Source organism: Crocodylus porosus, unplaced genomic scaffold (assembly GCF_001723895.1).
Source record: "Crocodylus porosus isolate Cpor-Errol unplaced genomic scaffold, CroPor_comp1, whole genome shotgun sequence".
NCBI classification, from domain to species: Eukaryota; Metazoa; Chordata; order Crocodylia; family Crocodylidae; genus Crocodylus; species Crocodylus porosus.
The window spans coordinates 150799572-150821954 of NW_017728906.1; the positions used below are offsets into that span (position 1 = coordinate 150799572).

At 35.8% G+C, this 22383-nt stretch overlaps 1 protein-coding gene across 6 annotated transcripts in view; it reads left to right on the top strand.

Moving 5' to 3' along the window:
- Positions 1 to 22383, top strand: part of LRCH1 (leucine rich repeats and calponin homology domain containing 1) — a 210910-nt gene that overhangs the window by 143832 nt on the left and 44695 nt on the right. For 2 of the 6 annotated variants that reach the window (XR_002100016.1, XM_019529924.1), the window contains exons 8-17: positions 791 to 896; positions 2463 to 2578; positions 6829 to 6896; positions 7848 to 7934; positions 11199 to 11288; positions 11390 to 11426; positions 12219 to 12335; positions 14872 to 14919; positions 16265 to 16337; positions 20965 to 21069. Coding sequence is in view for 2 of the 6 variants with exons in the window: in XM_019529924.1 (XP_019385469.1) it covers positions 791 to 896; positions 2463 to 2578; positions 6829 to 6896; positions 7848 to 7934; positions 11199 to 11288; positions 11390 to 11426; positions 12219 to 12335; positions 14872 to 14919; positions 16265 to 16337; positions 20965 to 21069 (847 nt within the window). In the remaining 4 variants the exon portion in view is untranslated. The remainder of the gene's footprint in view (positions 1 to 790; positions 897 to 2462; positions 2579 to 6828; positions 6897 to 7847; positions 7935 to 11198; positions 11289 to 11389; positions 11427 to 12218; positions 12336 to 14871; positions 14920 to 16264; positions 16338 to 20964; positions 21070 to 22383) is intronic. The other 4 variants (XR_002100018.1, XM_019529925.1, XR_002100017.1 and 1 more) reach the window with 3 other exon arrangements.

The window sequence follows — 22383 nt, forward strand, 5'->3', positions numbered from 1 at the left end:
AAGGGACTTTACTGTTAGCCTGGCTTAATGACTGCCCAAGTTAATTTATTTCTCATAGGTAATTATTTTCAAGTTGTTGGGTTTCAGCACTCTGATTGTAATTATTACTGTACCCTGAGCTTTTTGTATGAGGACCTTTTATTTTTATTTTAAATCTAAGTAAACGAATGTTCCCACATATATATTGATTTAAATAATAAAAACATAGGTGAGTTGTGAAATACTAAGTTAAATCACTCCTAACTTTTGTCATTCTTGGGAAAGGTCGTTCAAATTCCTGAATGTATTGGGCAAAATTAATTTTCTTTTTTTGGCAAGGATGTTAAAACAAGCAATAAAAACCATATGAGTTGACAAGAACCTTTTTAGAGTTTTTTGTTTGTTTGTTTTAATTAAAGCTTTAATAACTATTGATATTTTCAAAAAGAATTTATACTATTTGTATTAATCTAAAATTGTGTCAAGTTATATAAAGCCATACTGTAACTGTTTTGAGCAAATTCAGATGGGCACAGATAATCATGATGGCATCTTTAAAAGAAATGCAGGTGCGACTGAACTTTACTTGAGTTTTTCCATAGTTTGCATATATAGGTTTAAACAAATAAAGGTTATAAACTTAACCATTTTCCTAAATAGCATGAATTATAAGTAGCTATATAGGACAAATAGCCTCCTACCTCTAGGTTATTATAGAATCTTTTAAAAATTTGAATCTCTAATAAACATATAATTTGTCATTTCATTCTTGTTTTAATTTTCAATTAAAGCTTTTCTTTCTTATTCTTAGCCCTCTGATGAAGATACCCTCAGCCTTAATATACCAATGTCAAACATTATGGAAGAAGATCAAATTATAAAGGAAGATTTGGGTCACAACACAAACTCAATAAAAGGTCTGAATACAAAGGGGAGAAGGTTAACAGTAACAGGAATTCTGTATGTAATGCTGTTATGGGTGTAGTCTACAAAAAATCCCAACACAATTTTCTAAGATTCCTCAAACATGTACTTAAAATACACACTTTTAGTTTACCACATTTATGCCTGAAATATTTTAATTATTTAGCATTTTTAGTTTGTATTTCTGAGACTACGTACCAACCCCTTAGCACAGGTCAGAAACCTTCTTATTAATCTCATTATTACAGACTTCATTTGCCTACTGTCATTAGACTACATTGTTTTCTTTAATTCTAAAATACACCTACTGGCAAGCTCTGAGTGTGTGTATACTTTAGTATTAAAAATTACCCAAAGAACTTGTCTGCCTTAGTATTAAAAATGATATTTAAGCAACATTAATCCTACTGCAGGCAAACCCCATCAAGAAGATGTTTTCTGTCCATGTCCTGAAATCATTAAGATGGAAATTCAGAAGTGCCTGCCCTGTTTCCAGATCCCAGTTCAGATAAATTCAAAACACAGACACCTCACCTGACCTTTAGCAACATGAATATGGAGAATTGGTTTCTCTGGTGGTCAACACCAAATCAGTTTAGGATTGTATAGGTCAAAATCAGTACTTTGAATTTTATTTGAAATTGAATAAAAGAGTCCTTCAGAACATGAAAAGTATTGTATTACTTTCCATGTTTCCATTTTATTTTTATTTTAAAAATAAAAATATAGTAGTAAAATTTTACTTTTCTAAATTATGCACCATTCTCTTTATTGATACAAATCATGCTGTTGGGTCTGCACAAACTTAATCAAACTTATTGTGGAAAACAACTACATGCAAGTATCACATTAGCCATTAGAGCATGGTGTCTTCATACTTGTAGTCTTTGCTGCTTTTGTTCCAGTGAAGAAAAATCAGTTTCTCTGATTAAGATGCTCACTGAAATTTTGGAGGGCTGATTTTGGGAGAAAGGTCTGCATAACCCATGAGTAAATACAGTATTGGAATAGGCTGACAGGTTCTGTATTGGTTGCTTTTGAGTGGTATTAGAAGAATTCAAAGTACTCATAATAACGTAACTCTGAGGTTGGATTAAAGTGCAAATAAGTGGGTCAGGCTTCTGGTTCCTAGACTGTCTTAAATTTACCCTAGTCTGTATTTCCATTTCCGTGCTGCTAATGGTATTTGTTGTGTCTTTAAAATAGACCGCTTCATCCTCTCATGCTGGTGTAGCTTGGAAGCGATTCCATTGAAATCAATAGAGTTGTTTGTGAGTTGCACTTGTATAAGGTTGAAATCTGTCCACATATTTGAACATGAAGGCTTTATGCATACAACATTTACATATTTTTTTAGGTCCAGTCCAGCATAGTCCAAAAGTTTTAAGTTTCTATTTTGACAATTCTTGTGTCCTTTAGAGTTCAGTTTCAGCTGTTACTGAGCCCTACTGCATTTAAGAAGTTCCTTCACTAAACCTGATTTAAATTCAGTTGAACAGTTAATGCTGGGTCAGAAATCATTTTGATATCTTTGTGTTTTTTACTCCATTTCCCATTAGTGGAATTTCATCAGGGATCACCTCCTCTAATTGACAACGATAAATCAAGAGAAGCAGGAAACCAGTTTGCTGATGGATCAGATACTCTCACTGCTGAATTTATAAGCTACATCGAGGCAAGTCTGATTTATATTGAATGAAAAAGAATCTCAATACTACTTTCATAAGCACAGAAGAAGCAGAAATGACAAACTGCTGGCACAGTGTTATTAATAAGAGAAGTGCAGTTGATATTCATTGTCATCGGTTTAGTCACAGAGTGAAAACATAAACAGATAGATTAATCATCACCATTATTTTAAAGTTGGAAGATCATGTTACCCATAACTCTTATTCTAATCCTTATGAAAGGCATCTTCTCCTCCCCTTAAAATTTGATCTTGTTTTTTAAATAAAATTACTATATGGCAGTTCTCTCATGGGCAAGTTGTGCAGCACTTGCCTATGAGAGTTTTTCTTATATTTTGAATTGGGCAATTGTTTCGAAGGTGCAAAGTTTACAATGGTGCTTAAGTCTCAGAAATTATGAAAAGATGGTGGAATATGAACAATGGATGTAGCTAGGGAAATATTTTAGTTCATAGGAGAAATGTAGAAATATTTAAAGACAAGGATATCACCTACTTTTTGGTAAGCTGAACAAAGTACTATGTCTCTAGAAAAATACTTGCAGTAAGATTCAGCGACTGCCTTTCTTAACAGACTCTGTTGGTAGGCAGTGGATTTTTTAATCAATATTTTTCTTATACACTAATATACATGATCTGCATCATTGCCAACAAAAGCTAAGGTGGCTTTAGGGTGTGTATGACTGCACATGGGCCAAGTTCTGGCTTTGCCCCTTTACTTTCCTTGTGGGTAGCTAGTTAATCCTTGTAAAAATATTGCTCTTGTATTCTTGCCACGGTTAATGAGCACTTTGGTTATCAGCCTGCTGTGTCCAGCTGTGTAAATTTCATCTGCCTGGGGAATGGTTTAGTTTGCTTACACGTCTGGCTGTTTTTTATAATGGTTCTATGAATTGTTATCATAAATTGCAGAGTTATACCCCTTTTGTGGTTTTTTGAGTTGAGTGCTCCCTGATTTCCTTATAGTCTGCTGCTCTTTTTAATTGTAGCATTGGGTTTTGCGTAATGTATCTGGGTAATATGTCTTTGAGAAAGTTGCATTAAAATCCATATAAATCACTAATGAATACAGTCATATTGTAACGCCTAAAATTAATTTAGTTCATTATGTAATACAGCTTACTTGATTAAATCTGTCCAAAAATGATTTAATACACAGATAAGTTGATCAATAGAAGGATTTCTCTGGAATGTTATATGCCAAGCTTTGAATGGCATTTGTTTGCCTATGAAAATATATTTGCTGGATAGTCCTGCTGGGTTCTGTTTAGAACTAATGTATTCCATTATGGTCACAGGCAAGGTGGATTTGGTTTAAATCAAATCAATTTAAATAATGATTTAAATCAGGAAACCTTGGTTTAATGATTGTTTTCTACTAGACGTGCATTCTTGTTTGATATAACTTTAATACATATTATTCACAACTTGGAGATAGATGTAGGTTTCATTTTTAAAAGTTACACGCTATACATTTTAAAGCAGTAATTTATTTGATATTTTTCAGATTGATTTTGCAGATACATCAGAAAGCTAATTATGATTTGGATATTTTATTTACTAAAGCTAATTGAAGCAAATACTTGTGAAGTCATTGGGGGGTGAACTATCTCCAGTTCATTAGATTAATCATGGATATTTTTGCCATGCTGTATTAGGAAGACATCAAATGAGTGTTGCAGCCGTATGTTATTCGCTTGGGGCTTTCTTCCCTTTCTTCTAGATTTCTTCTCACCTTTGATTTCTTCTTTTTATATGAGATATATCACTCATGAGAGATATTTTTTTCAAAATGAAAGTTAACTTCCTCTTTCAGTCTAGCTTGCTCTCATTTTCAACCCCTCCCTTGTTCTGTGGGGTGGGAAGAATTGAAAATGGAGGGTGGGAGATGCATGCAGAGGATTTTTCAGATCTTTTTCACTTTATAAAACCTTTTTGTACTGGAAAAGTTTGAAGAAAAATACAAGGACATTATGGCGTCCTATCTGTTCCCTCCTCCCCCTGCCCCTGTCCCTTTTTTAATTTACCACTTCCAGTGTCCTGGGCAAAAATATATATTTTTAAGCAACATGAATAAGCAACCAAAATATTTCCTTTGTTTTCTTTAATTATATTATCAAAAGAAGTTTTCACAAATAATAATACTGGTAAATAATAATAATAAATCTCCTAGCTCTGATTAATACTTATATAATGCTTTACAGCTTCTAAACTTTATAAGCATTAACTCACTACTGGTCACATCACCTTTCTACGGCAGTGTATGTGGCATAATGTCAGATCAACATAGAGGAATTAAAGGTGACGTTCTTTCCCCACATACAAAACTTGAGTAAATATGCAAGTGGAGGTGAATCAGCAAGGGTAAGAGGAAGAATATTTCTTCCTTTATTCCTTTCCCACACTGAAGTTGAGTGGCACATGATCGGCTGCCAACATTGCACACTTTGTGGTATGTTACTGTCCCATATTGTGGCATACTGTATGTGCTGGTTGGTGTTTTTCCAGTAGTGATTTCAGCACAGCTATAAGTCAGCACCTCTTGCACATTGTTGCGAAGAGTGTTACCAGTCCTGGTTCATTTGTGCACAATTTGTATAGTGAAAATGTTGCCCAGGTTAGTATTCTTACAGGATTTGGATTTTAATACCACCTTGCTATATTGACAGCTGAGACCAGTGTACAGGCTGTAGTTAATGTCGTGCCCCTAATGCCGGTGCACCCTTGACCTGCAAGCCTGGGTCAGCACAACCGGCTTGGCGCGAGGAGGGGGTTTATAACCGGACAGGTGGGTGATAACGGTGAGCAGGAGTCAGAGGATTTAAACACAGCGTATTGGTAACACAGAAAATTTATTTTACTTACGCTATTGATGTGATGCAGCGTAGGCAGAGGAGTTGATTTATTCAGTTACAGCATGCAGATATCATGTTACCCAGCATCTACAGGATGGGTAAGACAGTTGCTTCCGAGCGATTCACACAAGCCATTGCAGTCTGCAGATTACCGAGAGCTCTTGATAAGAAAGATTACGACAGAGATAGAGAGATAGACAGGCCAGCAAGACAGAGATACGCCAGAAAGATACGTAGGCGGAGAGATAATATTTGTTGTGCATAATCTGTTCTTCTTGAGTGCATACACAGTTCTCTGCTTTGGGAGGAAGTTCTTTCAAAGTTATATTTGCCAAAGGTGACCAATTATTATACGCCAGGCATGAATAATTAACGAGTTGGCACTTGTGCTGTCTTTGTTTGTTCAGGTTTCAGAAAAAGGGGGGTTATTTTTACTTGGGTGGTACTGGTCCTGTTTGGTCACAGGATGGCGCGCATAGTGTATTATTTAATTTTACAACTTCACTAAAGTAGTTTCATTTTTATCTGGTCACCGTGGGTACCGATATCTTTTTTTGACGTCACGGTACCACGCTGCAATTTGTTCAAGGTTAGTGTCTCTCTTGTGTGGGAACTCAAGTAATTTGAAATGAGGCACAGATAGGGGTGTGTATATGCAGCACTGTTAATACAGAGGGATAAATTACAATTACAGAGTTTGTTGTGTTAGCTTCTGTCCTTTTGCCATCTGACCTTTTGCCATCGGCATCTGAAATCAAAGACTTTGATCTTTGACAGTTAACAGCCCTACTACAGCAAGAGCAGTCTTTGGGCAGGGTATTTCTCTAGTTGGTTTCTAATTGGCGATATTTGCTGAACTCTTTAGTTCACATGATAGAACTTTTACTTTCTCAAGCCGTATCTTGTGAAAGCAGAGGAATTTAAAGTTGGGGTTTATTTTTTTCTTAGTGTCGTTCCCCCCACCTCCCCCCCCGCCAAATCCTCTTTTCCCCCATTGATTTCATTCGAGTTACTCCTAAAGCACATGGTGGAATGGAGAGAAAAATCATCTTCTGCTTTAATTGATGGTTTGTTTGCCTGTGCCAGAAAGATATAGGCGAAATATGGGGCATTCAGGAATATAATGTTTATGTTATTTGGCTGCTTTTTACCTTTAAAAGAAGCTAAGGACAGTTGACCTCAATAAAATCTAACATTTTAATAAAAGATGGGGTATCCTAGAATGGGGGTGGGGAGGTAGGAATGAAACACACATCTTAGATTGCTTCATCTAACCACTCAAAATTCATAAATGAACTAGGTCACTGCTGAGGCCGAAATGAAACTTATTATCTGTTCTTAATTGCAAAGTTGTCTTCTTAACTTCAGTATGTCTATTCATAGGGCAGAGCAGAGGAATGTGATGAATTACTACGAATAGAAGAGGACACACAATGGCAAACCGAAGACATGTAAGTATTTATATGCCTAAAAGATATAATCCATATAATTTTACCATAAATTATAAATTCTGCAATAAATTCTGCTTTTAAGGAATTTCTTTATCAGCTTCTAATTCTGTATACTTAGAAGCATGATGTGTATATAAATATATGTAAAATAATAAAACATATATATATATATATATATAAATTTACTATCTGTAAAATGTTATTAATATAGTCAAAAGTATTTAATATATTTGTCTAAGAATGAATAATGTTGTTATTTTTAAAGGAAACACAAGTATTTTTTGGTTACTGGTAACTGACTGCCCCTGTTTAAATGTTATTATAGCATTTTTTAAAGTGTATCAAACAGATCTTAAAAATAGTGATTAGAGGAAAATCCTACTGTCTTGCCCATTTTTTAATTTGCTGTACTATAATAGTATTTAATGGTGATTAAAAGATTGATGATAAACCTCAGTCATTGATTAGAGTACATACAACATAATTTAGCATGATAATGAACTTTGTATTGAAGATGCTGTAAGTTCAGGTTTAAAATCAGTATTTGCCAAATATTAAAAGAAAAAATACCTTGGTTGAATTGGCTGGTGGAGTGAAGACAGTTTCTAAAGGTCTAAAAGTATTAGACATGAGAAAACAAGGTAAGGCCTGTTTTGCTCTTATTTTTTTACTTATAGAAAAGGCAAGGTGTAATGCATTGTTAGTTAATGTATTATTTCAGCTTCAGATCTGAGGCTGTTTAATTAAAATGCTGTACCGGAGGAATCATTATCTGCTTAGTATGTAGGGAGCTGGGGGAAGGGGGAGAGATTTTCTGAATTCACTGCCTTCACATACATCATATGCTTAATTTAAGCAGCCAATTTGAAAATATAGTCCATCAAATTAAATCCTAGCTTCTCTGAAACTCATTGCAATGCCTTTGTGTCCTATGCTTGTTTCCCGCTATAGCACAAATTCATCAGAAGAGCCAAATATTGATATAGCAATGATAGATCAGCTAAGAGAAGCAGTAGATTTATTACAAGATCCCAACAGGTATGCTCATGACACAGCGTGATGTGAGTAATGTTTGAGAGTTTTCTATAAGAGGCAGTTGCAACTCTTGAGGTCAAATCCAACACTCCCCCACCCCCCACAAAAAAACAAACCAAAAGTATTTCTTGTATTTATTGATATCTGAAAGTGTCTGGCTATTACAGTGGTTTGCTAATATAGAAGATGTTCTTCAGAATTGGAGTACAGTAAAAGCTGTGTTATCCAGCACTTTACCATCTGGAATGCTCTATTAACCCGTGTTTATTTCACTGTGGCACTTCTGGTTTTGCCACCGCGAACCGAGTCCCTCTTCTTCCTTGTGGACCATGGCCCAGGGCAAAGCAGCCTGCGCAGGTCCTCCCTCCCCATCCCCCGGCGCACTGACACCAGGGAGTGAAAGCCTGGGAACACCAGACATGGCAGGAGGGGCAGCGGCCCGAACAGGCAAATATGTCTCCAACCCACCAGGCTGGATTTAAGTATAACTCTCAGATAACTGGCATATTTGATTAACCGGTACCCCCCATTCCCCATGGTTGCCGGATAACAGAGCTTTTACTGTATTAGGTGTTCTTTACCTGACAAGTTGTTAGGAAAAAAAAAGGAAAGTAATTACCTTATTTACCTGAATACAGTATGACCCTGAATTTAAGATGGCCTTCCCCAATAATTAGATTCTACACACATATCTTTTATAAATGTATTGTAATTTTCCATGATGGAATCTGATTGGAGGATCATCTTAAATTAGACCCCCCCCTCCACTTACTGGCCATTGTGCCTGCCCCCTTCCCCCCACTTTCAGCCTCATGCTACCCTAGTAAGGAGGAGTGTGGGGGGGAAGTGGGGGAAGAGAGAGATTGAAGTAATGTTGTGGGGAGGCTGGGGACTAGAGGGAAGGAGAGTGCCATAGCATGCAGAGGTGGGGGCAGGGGGCAGGTAGCAACTCCGGTTTCAGCTCCAACAGCTATCTCCTACCCCCACTTCCCATCCTGCCCCACTTCCTTATGCTTGATGGTAAGGCATGGCACTTTTTCCCCCTGTGTTAAATGGTGGGGTGGGGAGCCTTGTCTTCGACTGATGTAAACATGGTATGTGGCATTTTTTCTAAGGAAAGTTGTGAGATGCTTCACCCTGAATGTAGGCACAGGATTCCTATGTAGTTAACAGGAACTGCAAACCTAATAGAAAAATACAAATGAGAACAAAAAAGCATTAAGTCATCCATGCACAGTAATGCTGTATGGTGTGTTTTCTAAAGATTTGTCCAGGACAGTTTAAAATTGTAAGGTTGCATCAGGAGAGAACTGTATCAGCTCTTTTATATATTCATAATGAGAACAGGAGAAAGGTGAAGTCTTTCTTATTTGAATGGGCACAAGATCAGGTTGTTTTTTATTTGCTCTACAAAATAGGTACTTAGCACTAGTTAAGATCACGTAGGTCACTGAGTCCAGTCCTCTGCTATTGCAGGCAGTCACATCAGTCTCCCTTTCATTAACTAGTAAATCTTCATTTGAAAAGTGAATTAGTTTTACTTCCCCTAGAGCACTCCTTTTGTGACAGTGTTCCAGAATTTTATTCCTCTGATGATTAGAAAGCTTATTACTTCCCAACCTAAATTTTATTTATGGCCAATTGATACCATTTTTTTTCTCGTGCCAGCATTGTCTTTAGTTTAAACAGTTCCTTTCCATATTGCATGCTCACTTTGCAAATTGTCCCCGTTTAGTTGAGAATATGAATTTACTTTGGCTGTTATTGGGCAGTAATCTTTATTAAACTGTTTGCTTTAGCTCGGTGAAGCTGTCTCCACTTGGTAAAAGAGAAAGTAACTGCACTTATTAGAAAAGCTTTTTGATATCAGTTTTGGATTCAGTGCTGCAGCATTGTATTGCTCTTGCTCTGCACCCATGGTATGCTGTTCTTAAAATTGGAGCAGATGTTGCCTTTAATAAAAAAAAAAAAAAAAAAGATCTGTTTTAAATTAACAATTCTTAATCTTGTAAATAATTCTGTTTTTCAGTTTGACTTGCTGCTGTAAGCTACATATTTCCCCCTTTCCTCCCTTCCGAACAGAGAACAGGCATTTAAAATATATATAGACCTTTATAATACTTCAGAATTCCATTAATTTTACTCTGAAGGTTTTTGATTGATGATTTTGAGGAAAATATATTTGAACTGTTAATTTGTCCATTGGCTTGTTTATTGTTCGTGATGATTGCCAGTCATGTCACACACATACAAAACCAATAGAGGGAAAAGTAGAGAAGAGATCTTGCTGTGGCCTTTTTTGAACTACTTAAATACTGTCTATGCATTTTTACATTTAGTGGTGTTTAGATACAATACAGAAACAGTGCTGGGACCAAAGACCTAAGACTCAAGTGTCCTTGTAACCCCACACCCTGAAAGCTAGGCTTAGTCTTTGCTTACATGCTTTCTGTGGTCCCATGAATTTTGCTGCCTTACCTATTCTAATGGCCTGGCTTCATCAAGAGGGACTGAGAGTGTCCTCAGCACAGAATAACCTGTAGCCTGGTGGTTAGCCTATTCTCTTGGGAAGTAGGGGCTTCTAGGTTTGAATCCATTCAGGGTGAGGTAGCCAGTGAAGTGCTCTAACCACTAGCCTCTGGTGGCAACACCCAAAACTGTGTTTTAAAAAAGAGTGAGTTACCTGTGCTGTCAGGATCAACTTAAGTGCTTTTATGAAAGAGGTATTTGAGCTGTGAATCTCAGTCTTCTATATGTGCCTTACTTAAGTGCTTCATTGCAGCCCTAAATTCTGGAGTGAGACAGGATTTCAGACATGTCCCCTTCTTCAGCATTCCTGCTGGCTGGTTTTGGCATCCTCCCATTCAGCATTCAAGCTCTTGTGAATCCCATACTGAGGCTGTCCCTGTTAGGCATAGACCTAGGCCTAACCTGTGCCTGTGGATATCATTTGTAGGGGTAGATGCTTCCAGTATCTAAGGGCTAAGATTCTAAAATGTACTTAAGTAGGTAGTGTCTATGCTAACTAGAGCATGCATTCTGAACCCATTCATTGCTCAAGATGAGATTCCACATATGAAGCTGTGAAGCTTAAGAATCAAAATATATTTCTACAATAATTTATTAACGATGTTAGTAAGAAATAGTATGGAATAAGTTAAAAGGTAATTTAAACTATTGAATATCTCCTTTTGCTTGAAATTAAACTCTGTAGAACCTTATCAAAAGCTGTACCCCACTGCATTGTTTTTATTTCAAACTTTGCAGATTAAGCTTGGATATTACTGAGGACAGTGGTGTGAATCTGTATCCTGTGGAACCTGCAACAGCTTTAGAATTTCAGGAGTCTACAGTAAAGTGTGTTTATCTACCTTTTTAAGAAAAATAATGGGTTTTCTAACATTCAAATTTCTACACTTTACAGTTTACTGTGCTTTCTTTTTTATATCTATATACAGTGGCCAAATGCAGACAGAAATGTCCCGTATCTATCAGGTAGGTTGTATTATATGGTAATATTCACAATATGCAGGGAGGAGATGGAAAATGAGTCAACAGGTTCCTTAATTTTTAGCTGGTAAAAATTTAAAAATGTAAATAGTAAAAATGTACACAAATGTAGTGGTTTCGGGATAGAAATAGATGCAATTCTTTTGAAAACGTGTATTTTTTTGTAGAACTTAAAAAAACCCCCAAAAACATGCTACCTTGATAGCTCTTCTGGACTTCAGCTTCTAGAGGTTACCAATAGTGCTTTAATCTGCATTTGTTGTCTAGCAATAATTGTCTCTGCAGTCACAACTATTTTTTATTTGTCCAAATATTTCAGATAATATACCTTAAAAGTAGATTGATAGTCATTACCATATGTACTTGTGCTAGTTCTTTCTCTACCCACTTGCTCTGTAGCTAGAAAACAGTAAGGCACTCGAGTGTTCCTAAAGCTCTTTACAAACTACAAAACAGAAAAAAAATATTTCTTTTATTGTTGCACCGAATTATAATTAGACAACAATTTGGAACTCAATTTAGTATTAGTTGCTTACTATTTGATTTATATCCTGTCCAGTAAACTGTTGGTATTCCTTTTAGAATTATTTGTTCAGACTTCCAAAATTATCTGCTTGTAACCACTTATACTGAGCATCTTTCATATAGTTTCCTTCCCTATTTGTTCTTCCCAGTATTTCTAAGACTTACTTTTGAGAGCATGCTATGGAAGAGTTGTATATTTGTTTCTCTTCACCAGTAATATGCATAAAATCTAAATGGGTATGTATGTTACAGAAAGAAAATGCTGAGAAGGAACTTGAATTCCAAAAGACGAGGGGATTGATTATGGAGAAAACAAAAGTGGAGGCCAAAATTACATTTGAACAGAATGAAAAGCAGCCATTAAGTCAGGTATGGATGATCCTGGGAAAGTATGTTTATCTAGCTATAGGACTCATTTGAAGAGGGACTTTCTGGAAGAAATTCATTGACAGTAATGAGAAGAGAAAACCTGATTAATTTTGTGAAATAGGCCTTGATATGGATCTCAGGGTTTATTTTTAGAACAAAAGTTAAAAAGAACTAGTTTCTGAAGGAGAGGAATGAAATTCAGGACATCCACCCATGGGAGGAATATTTGTTTGTTGGTCCTGTACATTTTTGTCCTAAGTTTCATTCTGTAGGGGAAGTGAGGACACTTGACATGCTTGGGTTCTTAGTAATGTTTAAAAATAATGCTCCAAACTTTGTATGCTCCAAGGTTTTCATAAATGCAGTATATAAAACTCAATAATTTCATTTTAAAAAAGCAAACTAATTACTTGCTGAGATATTAGTTTGACTTCAAGGTGTCCTGGTTTTGTGTGTACCTATGTTGGTCCTCCAGTATTTAAGAATTATTAACATTATTTTTAATTCATCTGTTTTTAGTATCCTGAATTATTGGTTTCTACTGTGTATAGTACTTGCAACAAGAATTAGAGAGCATAGTAATATGTTCTTCCCACTCCTGTTTATTACTAGTGCCCAATATTAGGACGTCTGTCTTCATAGTTGTCCACATCTTTGCTTTTTCTCTGAAAGATGTATTTTAGTAGTTCAATATCATAATTTTCTTCTGTTTCCCATATCAGAACTCAACTTGTATCATATCCTGCACCACTTTGAAACACATTCCAAGTGCATTATTCATACTGTAACTAATACTAGACTGCTTCAGAATATTTTTGGTTTTTCCGCAGTACTGAATTTTTATAAAACAAGATGTTCAATGCTTTTAGAAGGATCTTGATTTCTGAAATTTAATCCTGAAATGTGCTAACTTCCTTAGAAATTGAGAGTGCTCTGGATTTGCCAGTGATGCCAAATGGGAGTTGGAGGCACTTGCTGTTTTGCAGGAGTTACCCATCTTGTCATGAGGAAAGACAGGCAGCTGTATACTGTATGCAATAGAAAATTCTTTATATCAACAGTGATGGGCACAAATTTAGATATATGATTAACAACTTATGTAGACTAAAGCAGAGGTTTGGGCTGTAATGTTGGCATGAATACCATGTCTGTTAAAAGCTATAGCCCCCTTTAACCTGAGGAGTTGCTGTCTTCAGACAAGATTTATGTAAGAGTGGGATCTGATGTCTAAGAATCATTCTGGTTCAGTGTAGAGATAAGGGCTGAGGTAAGACCCTGAGAGTTGTCCTTTGTTTAAAGCCAGGGGAAAAGGTGTCTCTCTTTCTCTCCTAGCTTGTTGAGAATTAGAAACATTTCTCATGGCTGGGACTGATTGTTCCAAGTTACTTTTCTTTTGTTTCAAATCTTTTTGTGTTTATAAAGTTGGCCCTGAGGAAAGACCTTGGACTGAACTATAGTTTGGCCTTCACTTTATCTTACCTAGATGATGTTTCTACCCACTGGCTTACATATGCATAATACAGCATTTGTACTTGTAAACTATTTTATCAAATATGCAATACACATTATCAGTCTAATCATAGTTAAGGCATCAGCAATAGATAAGATTGTTATACTATTATTGTATAACTAACTCCTGGCAAATCACTTCCTGTCTGTAGATCTGTATTAAAATATTTTTGCTTGCTACTTGTTTTAATTATGACTTTGATAAAACCCCTTGAAATACTAACCTCTCTGCCCTTGGACCAGTTCTGTCTTGAAAGATTATATTACATTCATTTATGAGTCTGATGTACCAACAAACTTGCATATAATAGGTTACTGGAAGAATGCTTTTATTTTGTTGCTAAACAAAGAAAAATAATTGGAAAGTTTTCTCTTCCTAAAAAAGTTTGGTAGCTTTTTAAGATTAGAACTATAAACCTGGTGGTCTTCAGGGAAAATCACTTCAGTGAAAGATTAACAAATTAATAGCCATCTTAGTCAGTATATGTGCTTTTCCATTCCAAAAATGGAAATGGTCGTATCTCTGCTAATTTCAAGAGCTAACTGTAGTGCCTCTTCCTCTTGAGCACCTCTTTGCTCTAATACTTTTTGATGAAAATAGAGATATAGGGGTACCCCCAACTTAGGACATAAATTTACTTAAAGAACAAAAATGCTCCTTAGAAATGTGTTGAGTGATAGATGGACATAACAATAGTATCAATATTAGGAGATACTAATAGTTGCCATGATGCAGTTGTTACCTCTGAATGTTTCTGTAATGCAATGATGTAAGTGTAGCATCCTGCAGCTTTAATCCGGTTTCATTCAGGATCCAATTTAAATTGATTTAACTGACTTTTTGTTTGATACAGGATCATAAGGCTATAAGTTAGATCATAACAGCTGAAGTGCGCTTCCAAGCAGCACTCCTCTCTGTCTTTAAAGAGGTTAATATTTACTTTTGTCCACACCGTTTGGTGTCAGGTATTGTGCTTGTACAAGAAATGTACTTATTGTACCATTCTGGTTTTTTAAAAACACACAGAATGATCTGATTGTTTGGAATATAGGAGGACAAAGTTCTCACGATGAGGTAGGATGCTACTGTTGTTTGTGCATCTGTTATATAAGACATGATTTTGATTTACATATTGACAAATGACACAGTGACTTTAAAAATACAGTACCTACAGTTAGCATGTCACAGCTGCATTCAAGTTAAATTCATTCATGATACTCTTTTAGCTGTATTTGCCTATTTCATTTGGTCATCTTTTTCATAAATGTTTGAGAAAACCAGAAACTACAACCCTGGAGCTATTGCTGATGTCATCCACAGCATGTTTATATGCAAGGATATGTATACCTTTTCTTTAATTTCATTGTATTTTGTCAAGATTCATTCTTGTGCTGGGTAGTGCCCATTGATCCCAGGTGATAACCCATTTTTTCAAGGGACCTACATTTACATACCAGATTAGATTCCAGCAATCATCATCCTGTATTATGGATTCCATTCCACCCCTATTATCCCCATCATGAAGCCCTTGCCAAAGGAAATGAAAGCTCTGAGGTTTTCCTTGTGGAGATTTGTCCTTTGTAGTTTCATTGGGCAGCCAGTGCTTTCTCCCCCATTTTAACATGGTGCAAGTGGCTCACAAATTCTGGGAATTACCAGGGGAAAGGGCATGATCATTGATAACATTGGGCTCTTTTGCATATTTCTGCCCATCTTCTGTCAGCGTAATTCCATAGAAGCCTTGGTGATTGAACGTCCGCTTCCTCTTGCTACCCCAGCAGGTCCTTTTTAAGGCTGATTTCTACCACGTGTCTTTATTATCTAATTTTGACTAGTGATATGTTTAACACTCACTTATGCCCTCCCATACCTTTACTATTTTTCTACTTTATGCTTGGAGTCTTCAAACCTAGTGCAGGTTGCAAGGGGTAGGTATGATGCCTTGATAAGTCTGATTAACATTCTTCTTTCTGCTTTTTGCTGCTAAAATACAGTTGGGTTTCCCTTTTGCAGAATATCATAGCTTGTGGGAAACACCTTTAGAAGGAAGAGAAATGCTGTGAAACAACAGAATGTCCATAATGAAGTGTTTTTTCCCCTTGTTTACTCTAAAATCCTTCACGTAGTTATGAATTAGTATTTATGTAAAATGTTTATGCAATAATAACAGAGATGCTGTGATAGAAAATTGAGAAATAATCAGTAGTTAGAGTAAGAGTAAATCCTATGGTCTTTTCTCAGAAACCACTTTGCAGTCATATTATGAAATTAGGGGTGAATTAGATTTACAGAATTTGAACCTATAACCATGAAACACAACAAGTTTTTCCCTAAAACTGTTATTGTTAATTTGTATTTAAACAGCAGCACTAAGGTATGGTATTCAACACTTATTCTTATCTGTTTTCTTGAAACACAGGGTAGGGACAGCACTCCACCTGCATCTCCTACTACAAACAAAACAGCTCCATTTGGCCTCAAGCCGCGATCAGGTAATGTTGTGGGAAAGACAAAATTTCAACAGCCTACTTTTACTGGCAAACTCAAGAATACTTGCTGCTTTTATCTTGTTCCTTTTCAACAGGAATTAATAAAACTCTTCACTTTAACACGTGTTTATTGATGGTAAATACTCACCTACAGTAGACATTTGATAAGAAAGGAGGTGAAAACTCTGTCCCCTAATATCCTTTGAAGAACTGCAGCGTTAAATTCATGAGTTTGAGAATGTATTTTAGCAACACTAAGCTTTCAGCATATTTGCATGGGTTATTTTTATACTGTATTTATACAATTAAATCATTTTGTCTACCTGATATGGTACTTGGAGGATCCTGTATTTATCTTGTTGGCAGGTATGGAAGTATTTTATAGCTGTGTATGGACAGTATATATGAATAAGGTTCATTTTGTTAATTATAGTGCAATTGCTATGGAAATATATTCACAAGCCTTTCAACAGGAGTACATATGTTAAAAAATAAATAGAAGTTAATATAGGTGTGGGTTCAGAATGAATCCATGATGCATTAAATCTGCATAATTATTAACATTTCAACAAACAGAAAAGTTCATAAGAACCCATTGTAACTATCACGGTGTTCGACTGCTTAAAGTGTTCAGAATGAACAAATTCACTTTTTAAATATGGAATCAGCACAAGGATGACTAAATTTTTATCTTCTGCTTGCTGAAATAGCAATATTGGAAATCATCTCACATTGTCTCTTAAGAAAAACGTAGCCTCTTCAGATTTTTCACTGTTTCAGCTTCCTAAGACTAATTCTGGTTTCTCTCTTTCACCACTAATACCTTTAATTGAATGCTGGTAAACTACTAGAAGGTTGTAGTTTTTATAATAAAAAATATTTTGGCAAAAACAGCAGCAATTTCATATTTCAATGTATTTTAAGAAATTGTACCCATAGAATTTAGTAAAACAAATCAAGTGTTTAATGAAAACAAGGAAAATGTTGTTGAACATTTACTGTGTTATATAGAGGGTATTTAAAGCCACTGTATATTTTATATGCAAATTAAGCAGGATAATCAAAAGATGTGAACTAAACTGAAGTGCAGACATTCTTGTTTTGATACTTAGGTTATGGATCTTATTGTGATTCCTAGTGTGAGCCTTGTACAATTAATGAACTGTATGTATGTATTAATGAACTTTTCCAGTGAGAGTTGGTTCATTTGATACATCTGTAATCCTTCCAGTTAATATGATTTTGCTTTTAAAGCTTTCTTCTCTGCTTAGTTAATGTTCTTAGTTATATGCCTTATTGCTGCAAGGCTAGTGTTGGAAGCCAAGTATGCTGTGTAACCCTGTAAAATGGTTTAGTTTGATGTAAAATTGAGGTTTAATAGCATTCTTGGTTAAGTAATCTGTAACCTTGTGGGAAAGAACTTTTAAAAATGCACTGAAATAATCATTTTAGCTATTTAGTTTTATGGTTTAAATTGTATAGGAGCACATAATTCAATAACAGAGCAAGATGTGTTTTGAAATTATTTTAACCAGAATTTGTAAATCGTATTCTAAAAACAAAAACAGAGAAGGATATCTGAAAAAAAAGAAAAGAAAATGCCTTTGGGGATAGTTAAGTTTTTCCAACAATCTATTGTCAATATGCCCTCAGCAGACTCTTGTTGTTTTTTCCTGTGTGGTTCTCCTTAAAATTTAACAAAGTAGCCTCTATATGGCTATTTTTATTGTTTTTTAAAAATGTGGGTCTCTAGGATAGGTAGTACTAAATGAAGTACTGGTTTTCTAGTAATGATTCCAGCTCTGCACTACATATACAAAGCAAAGTGCTTTCAAAGGATAAATCAATACTAAACCTGTGTTCATGGCTAAAAGTCCTTTTATTCCTATAGCTTAAATCTAGCCAAAACAAGGAAACCTCTGTATCTGGTACCTAATTTGGTATCCAAAGAAAATGTTTTTCAAAAAGGTAATGAATATTCTTTCCCTGGCTTTTGGCAGTTAGCATTTTAAGAGGGTCAGCCTGCTAAAGAGAATGTAAAATGAGGTTCATTAGATTTCAAATTAGACTTTTTTCATATATGCTTCATGAAGAGCAGACTTTTCCAGGTCACGTAAGTGACTGAGGAAAATGCTTGAAAGTAATGAAAAGTGTAAGAAACCAAGTAATATAACTTTCCCTTAAACAGTAATTTTGCTGCTATGAAATGCTTTCATGCCTGAAGAGGAAAAGACTCAAATCAGTTCATGAATTTTATCTTTTACCCTCCATCTATGTTCAAATCAATACACAGTTAATATCTGCATCATTTTAAATACATTTGAAACATTTTTTCAACTGCTTGCTATCATTTTCATGTTAAAATCTCAACTTTACTCAGAATTTGGATGTATTCACACCTCCTACAACTTTTGTGGCTTTTAGAAGTATACATTCCTACTTTCGTTTTGTGCCATTTTTTTTCATGACTTTTGCTGAATGGAGTGACTGCCAAAACTAACTAACAGGAGCAGTTATTGTGTCCTCAAAGGTCACCTGAAGTTCTAGCAAAACTGTAAGATACAAAACCATTTACATTAAAAATTCCACAGGAAATGAAGATATGCTACAATATATTTAATTAAGCAGAACTCTAAAACACATCTCTCTGAAATACTTTAATTTTTATCTCTGTGAAAACTTTTAGCTTACAAATTGCAATGGAGAAACCAAGTAGGAAATAGCAGTTGAGAAACAATTAAAACCATTCATACACAGTCATAATTTTTGTTTCATGCACTGGTTAGAAGAAGAGTAACTATCATCCTCCTTTTGATTATGATGTTTGCTTTCTCCCCAGCAAGTGTTTTGGATGATATGTATCCAAAACTGATACAGCTTGCCTTGTTATCCCAGAAGGGTGTAAGTGAGCTGGGAGTAGCTAGAGGCAGAATGAGCTGGGGTTTGGAACAAATATGTCTTAAGAGAATAAACATTAAGAGCAGCCATGCCTGGAGAGAAGATTATGTGGCACTTCACATGGTATTATTTCTGAATTAGCTTTTTTTTCTTCAGTCAGATCACAGAAATGACAGTGCAGGTTTTGGAGGGAGATTTTTTATTTTCAGTCTGACTGCATACATTTATTTGGGCTGGAGCAGGGATTGTTTGTTACTAATGCTGTCTTTGCCTTTTTTACATTTTAATATTTAAAAAAACCCTTCATTTCACTGATATGCAGGATTGCTTTTTAAACTAAATACTAGTTTTGATGTGTATATTGAACCTTGTTTGATACAAGGGACTTTTCCTGTTTTCAGTTGAATTAGCAAGGCAGCTTGGTATTCAAAACAGCAGCTGTGATAGGTCTGGGGAGGAAGGTTTTCCATGTGTAAAACAGATGGCAATAGGGTTTGCAAGCTTATATCATTGGTGCAGCAGACAAGACAGGAGGCCATGTGGGAAGATACTAAAGTGGCTTGGTAGAGAAGGGAAGGGTATAGTTGTGAAAGGTTTGGAAAACAAAGAGAAGGAGGTGGAAAACAATCAATCAAAGGCAAGTTACATTTTCAGAGTGATCTGCTAAGATGATCTTGAACAGCTATGGTTTGTAAGGATTATGGTTTGTAAGGGAGCAGTGAGGGTTTTGGAGAAGCTGGAGCAGAGGTGCTTCTGCTAATCAGTATGGAAAACCATGGGCCAATTAAATGAGGAGGTGAAGGGGTTGAGGAGGTGATTTGATGGATTTGAAGAGTAAGCAAGAAGCTCTGATGTGGAGGAGCAGATGCAGTTTACCAATAAAGAAGGAAGAAAAGTAGAATGGAAGATTGGAGGAGTGGTGTCATTGTCAGTCATCTCTGAAAGAAACTGCAAGGTCTTGTGTGAGGGAGGAGGGTGCAGGGGAAAGGATGATTTAAGTGAGAATCGTGGGACTAGCACAGCAGATAAGGCAATATGGAAAAGGGGGGAGGAAATGCTTGAGTTGGAAACAGTAATGCTGAAGACAAAGAATAAATGTGGTCATGGGGCTTTCTTCACATAGGAGTATCACAAGGTTAATATAATGACAATTAGGCATGTAATAGACAGTAGGAGCCATTTTTAAAATTAAAAATACACTTTTACTAGTTTTATTAAAGTCTGTGTCTGTTCCTTTGTGTGGAAAAAGTGCCCTTTGCTTAAAGGGTGCAAGAGATAACTGTACATTTTAGTCTCTTTTTTTTTAATTTTCATTGCTACAGTTACACTGTTGAAAAAAGTTATCAGTTCACAACATCAAGTTTTACACTTCTTTTGCCCACACTATTTAATCTATGGGTACTTTTTCTTAATAAATGCCAGCTGTAAACACAATTGTGTTGAGCGCTACGGTTGCAATGATCTTTTTAAGATTAACAGCATTAACTGCTTATATAATGTATGATTTGCAAGTACTAACATTAAATTTTTCATTCTTTTTATTCTGTGCACCATCTTTCATTCTTTTCTTCCAAAATTATACATGCTATATTAATCACATTTGAATGGCATCCTTGTCATTACCATACAATCCTAATACCACATATGAAATGCTGCTGCCCCCTCTGGTTTACCCTGGTCCTTGTACCTACTGTGTATGGACTGGTTCTCACCCCTTCCCTACTCCCCACAGACCCATCCCTCACTCTTCCTCCTATCTCCTTCGACACACTTACACAGGCACAAACATGGGACAACTATAGCTACAGTATCCCATCTGAAGGAGACAGTGACAATGGTAGGTGATACAAAAATATATATGTATATACTTATTTAATTTTATGTTTTCAGAAAACTGAATTTACTGTGTGTTTGTTTGTGTGCTCCCCACAGCTAAGGATGTAGGACAGGCAGTTGCATGCTTAATGTCAGGGGTATTAAAACTAGGGGTTAAAAAACAAACACTTAGGTGGAGCGTGTTAATTACTGTTTGGTATGTATATGGGTACTGTATTTACTCAAATACAAGATGAGGTTCCCCTACCTCCCACCCCCATTTGGCCTGGGGGTAAAATGCTCTTGTCTTATAGTATTATACAGGGATCCTGGATACAGATATAGTGGTATTTTATTTTAATCATGGAAACATGGATTTTAGGTTACTCTTTTAATCTGAAAATTGGGGATTTTTTTATCAGAGAAAACCAGGATCCCTGGACATATACAAGGAAATTTCATTAAATACATGATCTATCATTAAACTGCTGCCAAAAGCAACATGTTCTCAGCAATGGAAAGCAGAGAGCAAAGGGCTACCTGAACCCCCAGATTTATTTTTCCTGCTGGAGCAGTAGGAGGAGGACAGATTCAGAGCAAACCTCCAATAATTAGGCTCTATACCTGGAAGATTGTAACAAATGTATGCATCTTCCATATAAAGAATCTAAATTATTGGGGGTCATCTTATAATCAGGGTTGTCTTCTATTTGAGTAAATACAGTAAACCAGCTAGGATTCTCAGTGTTTTCAAGATTGTCTGAGTATCTTCTTCTCATGATAACCAATCTTAGAATTATTTCAATCATAAAATGAATAATTTCTGCTTATTTTCAAGTTCTTGTGAAAGCTGCATTAACTGCAACAGTTAATTTTGTTAATTTCTTGCTTAGTGCTTGAGTATGTGTTCTTTATACATACTATATATGACAGTAATTAAAATGTGTCCTCCTCCCATCTGCAATGCTGTATCCAGGTGCATACTTAGCTTAACTAGAGAAGGGATATTGGAATGTAAAATTAAAATGGAGACAATGCTAAGAGAACTGAATCAGGAAGAAATAAAGGGTGGTTCCTGTCTGTCAGAAGTTATTTGTATATCATCAGCCCTTCCCATGCATCATGAAGGCCAGAGACATTGTGTGAAAAGTCAATTGAAGTGAATTTCCAGAATGACCTTATCACTGAACTTCTAGTTCTTATCCTAATTACAAAAGCAACAGAAAATCTGCTGATGTTATCTGTGAGAACCTCTTGCCTCTTACTAAGTACGTGTCAGGTGCAAGACATTGAGACTAAATAAAGAAGAAAGCTGCTTACAAGTAATTGGTGGATT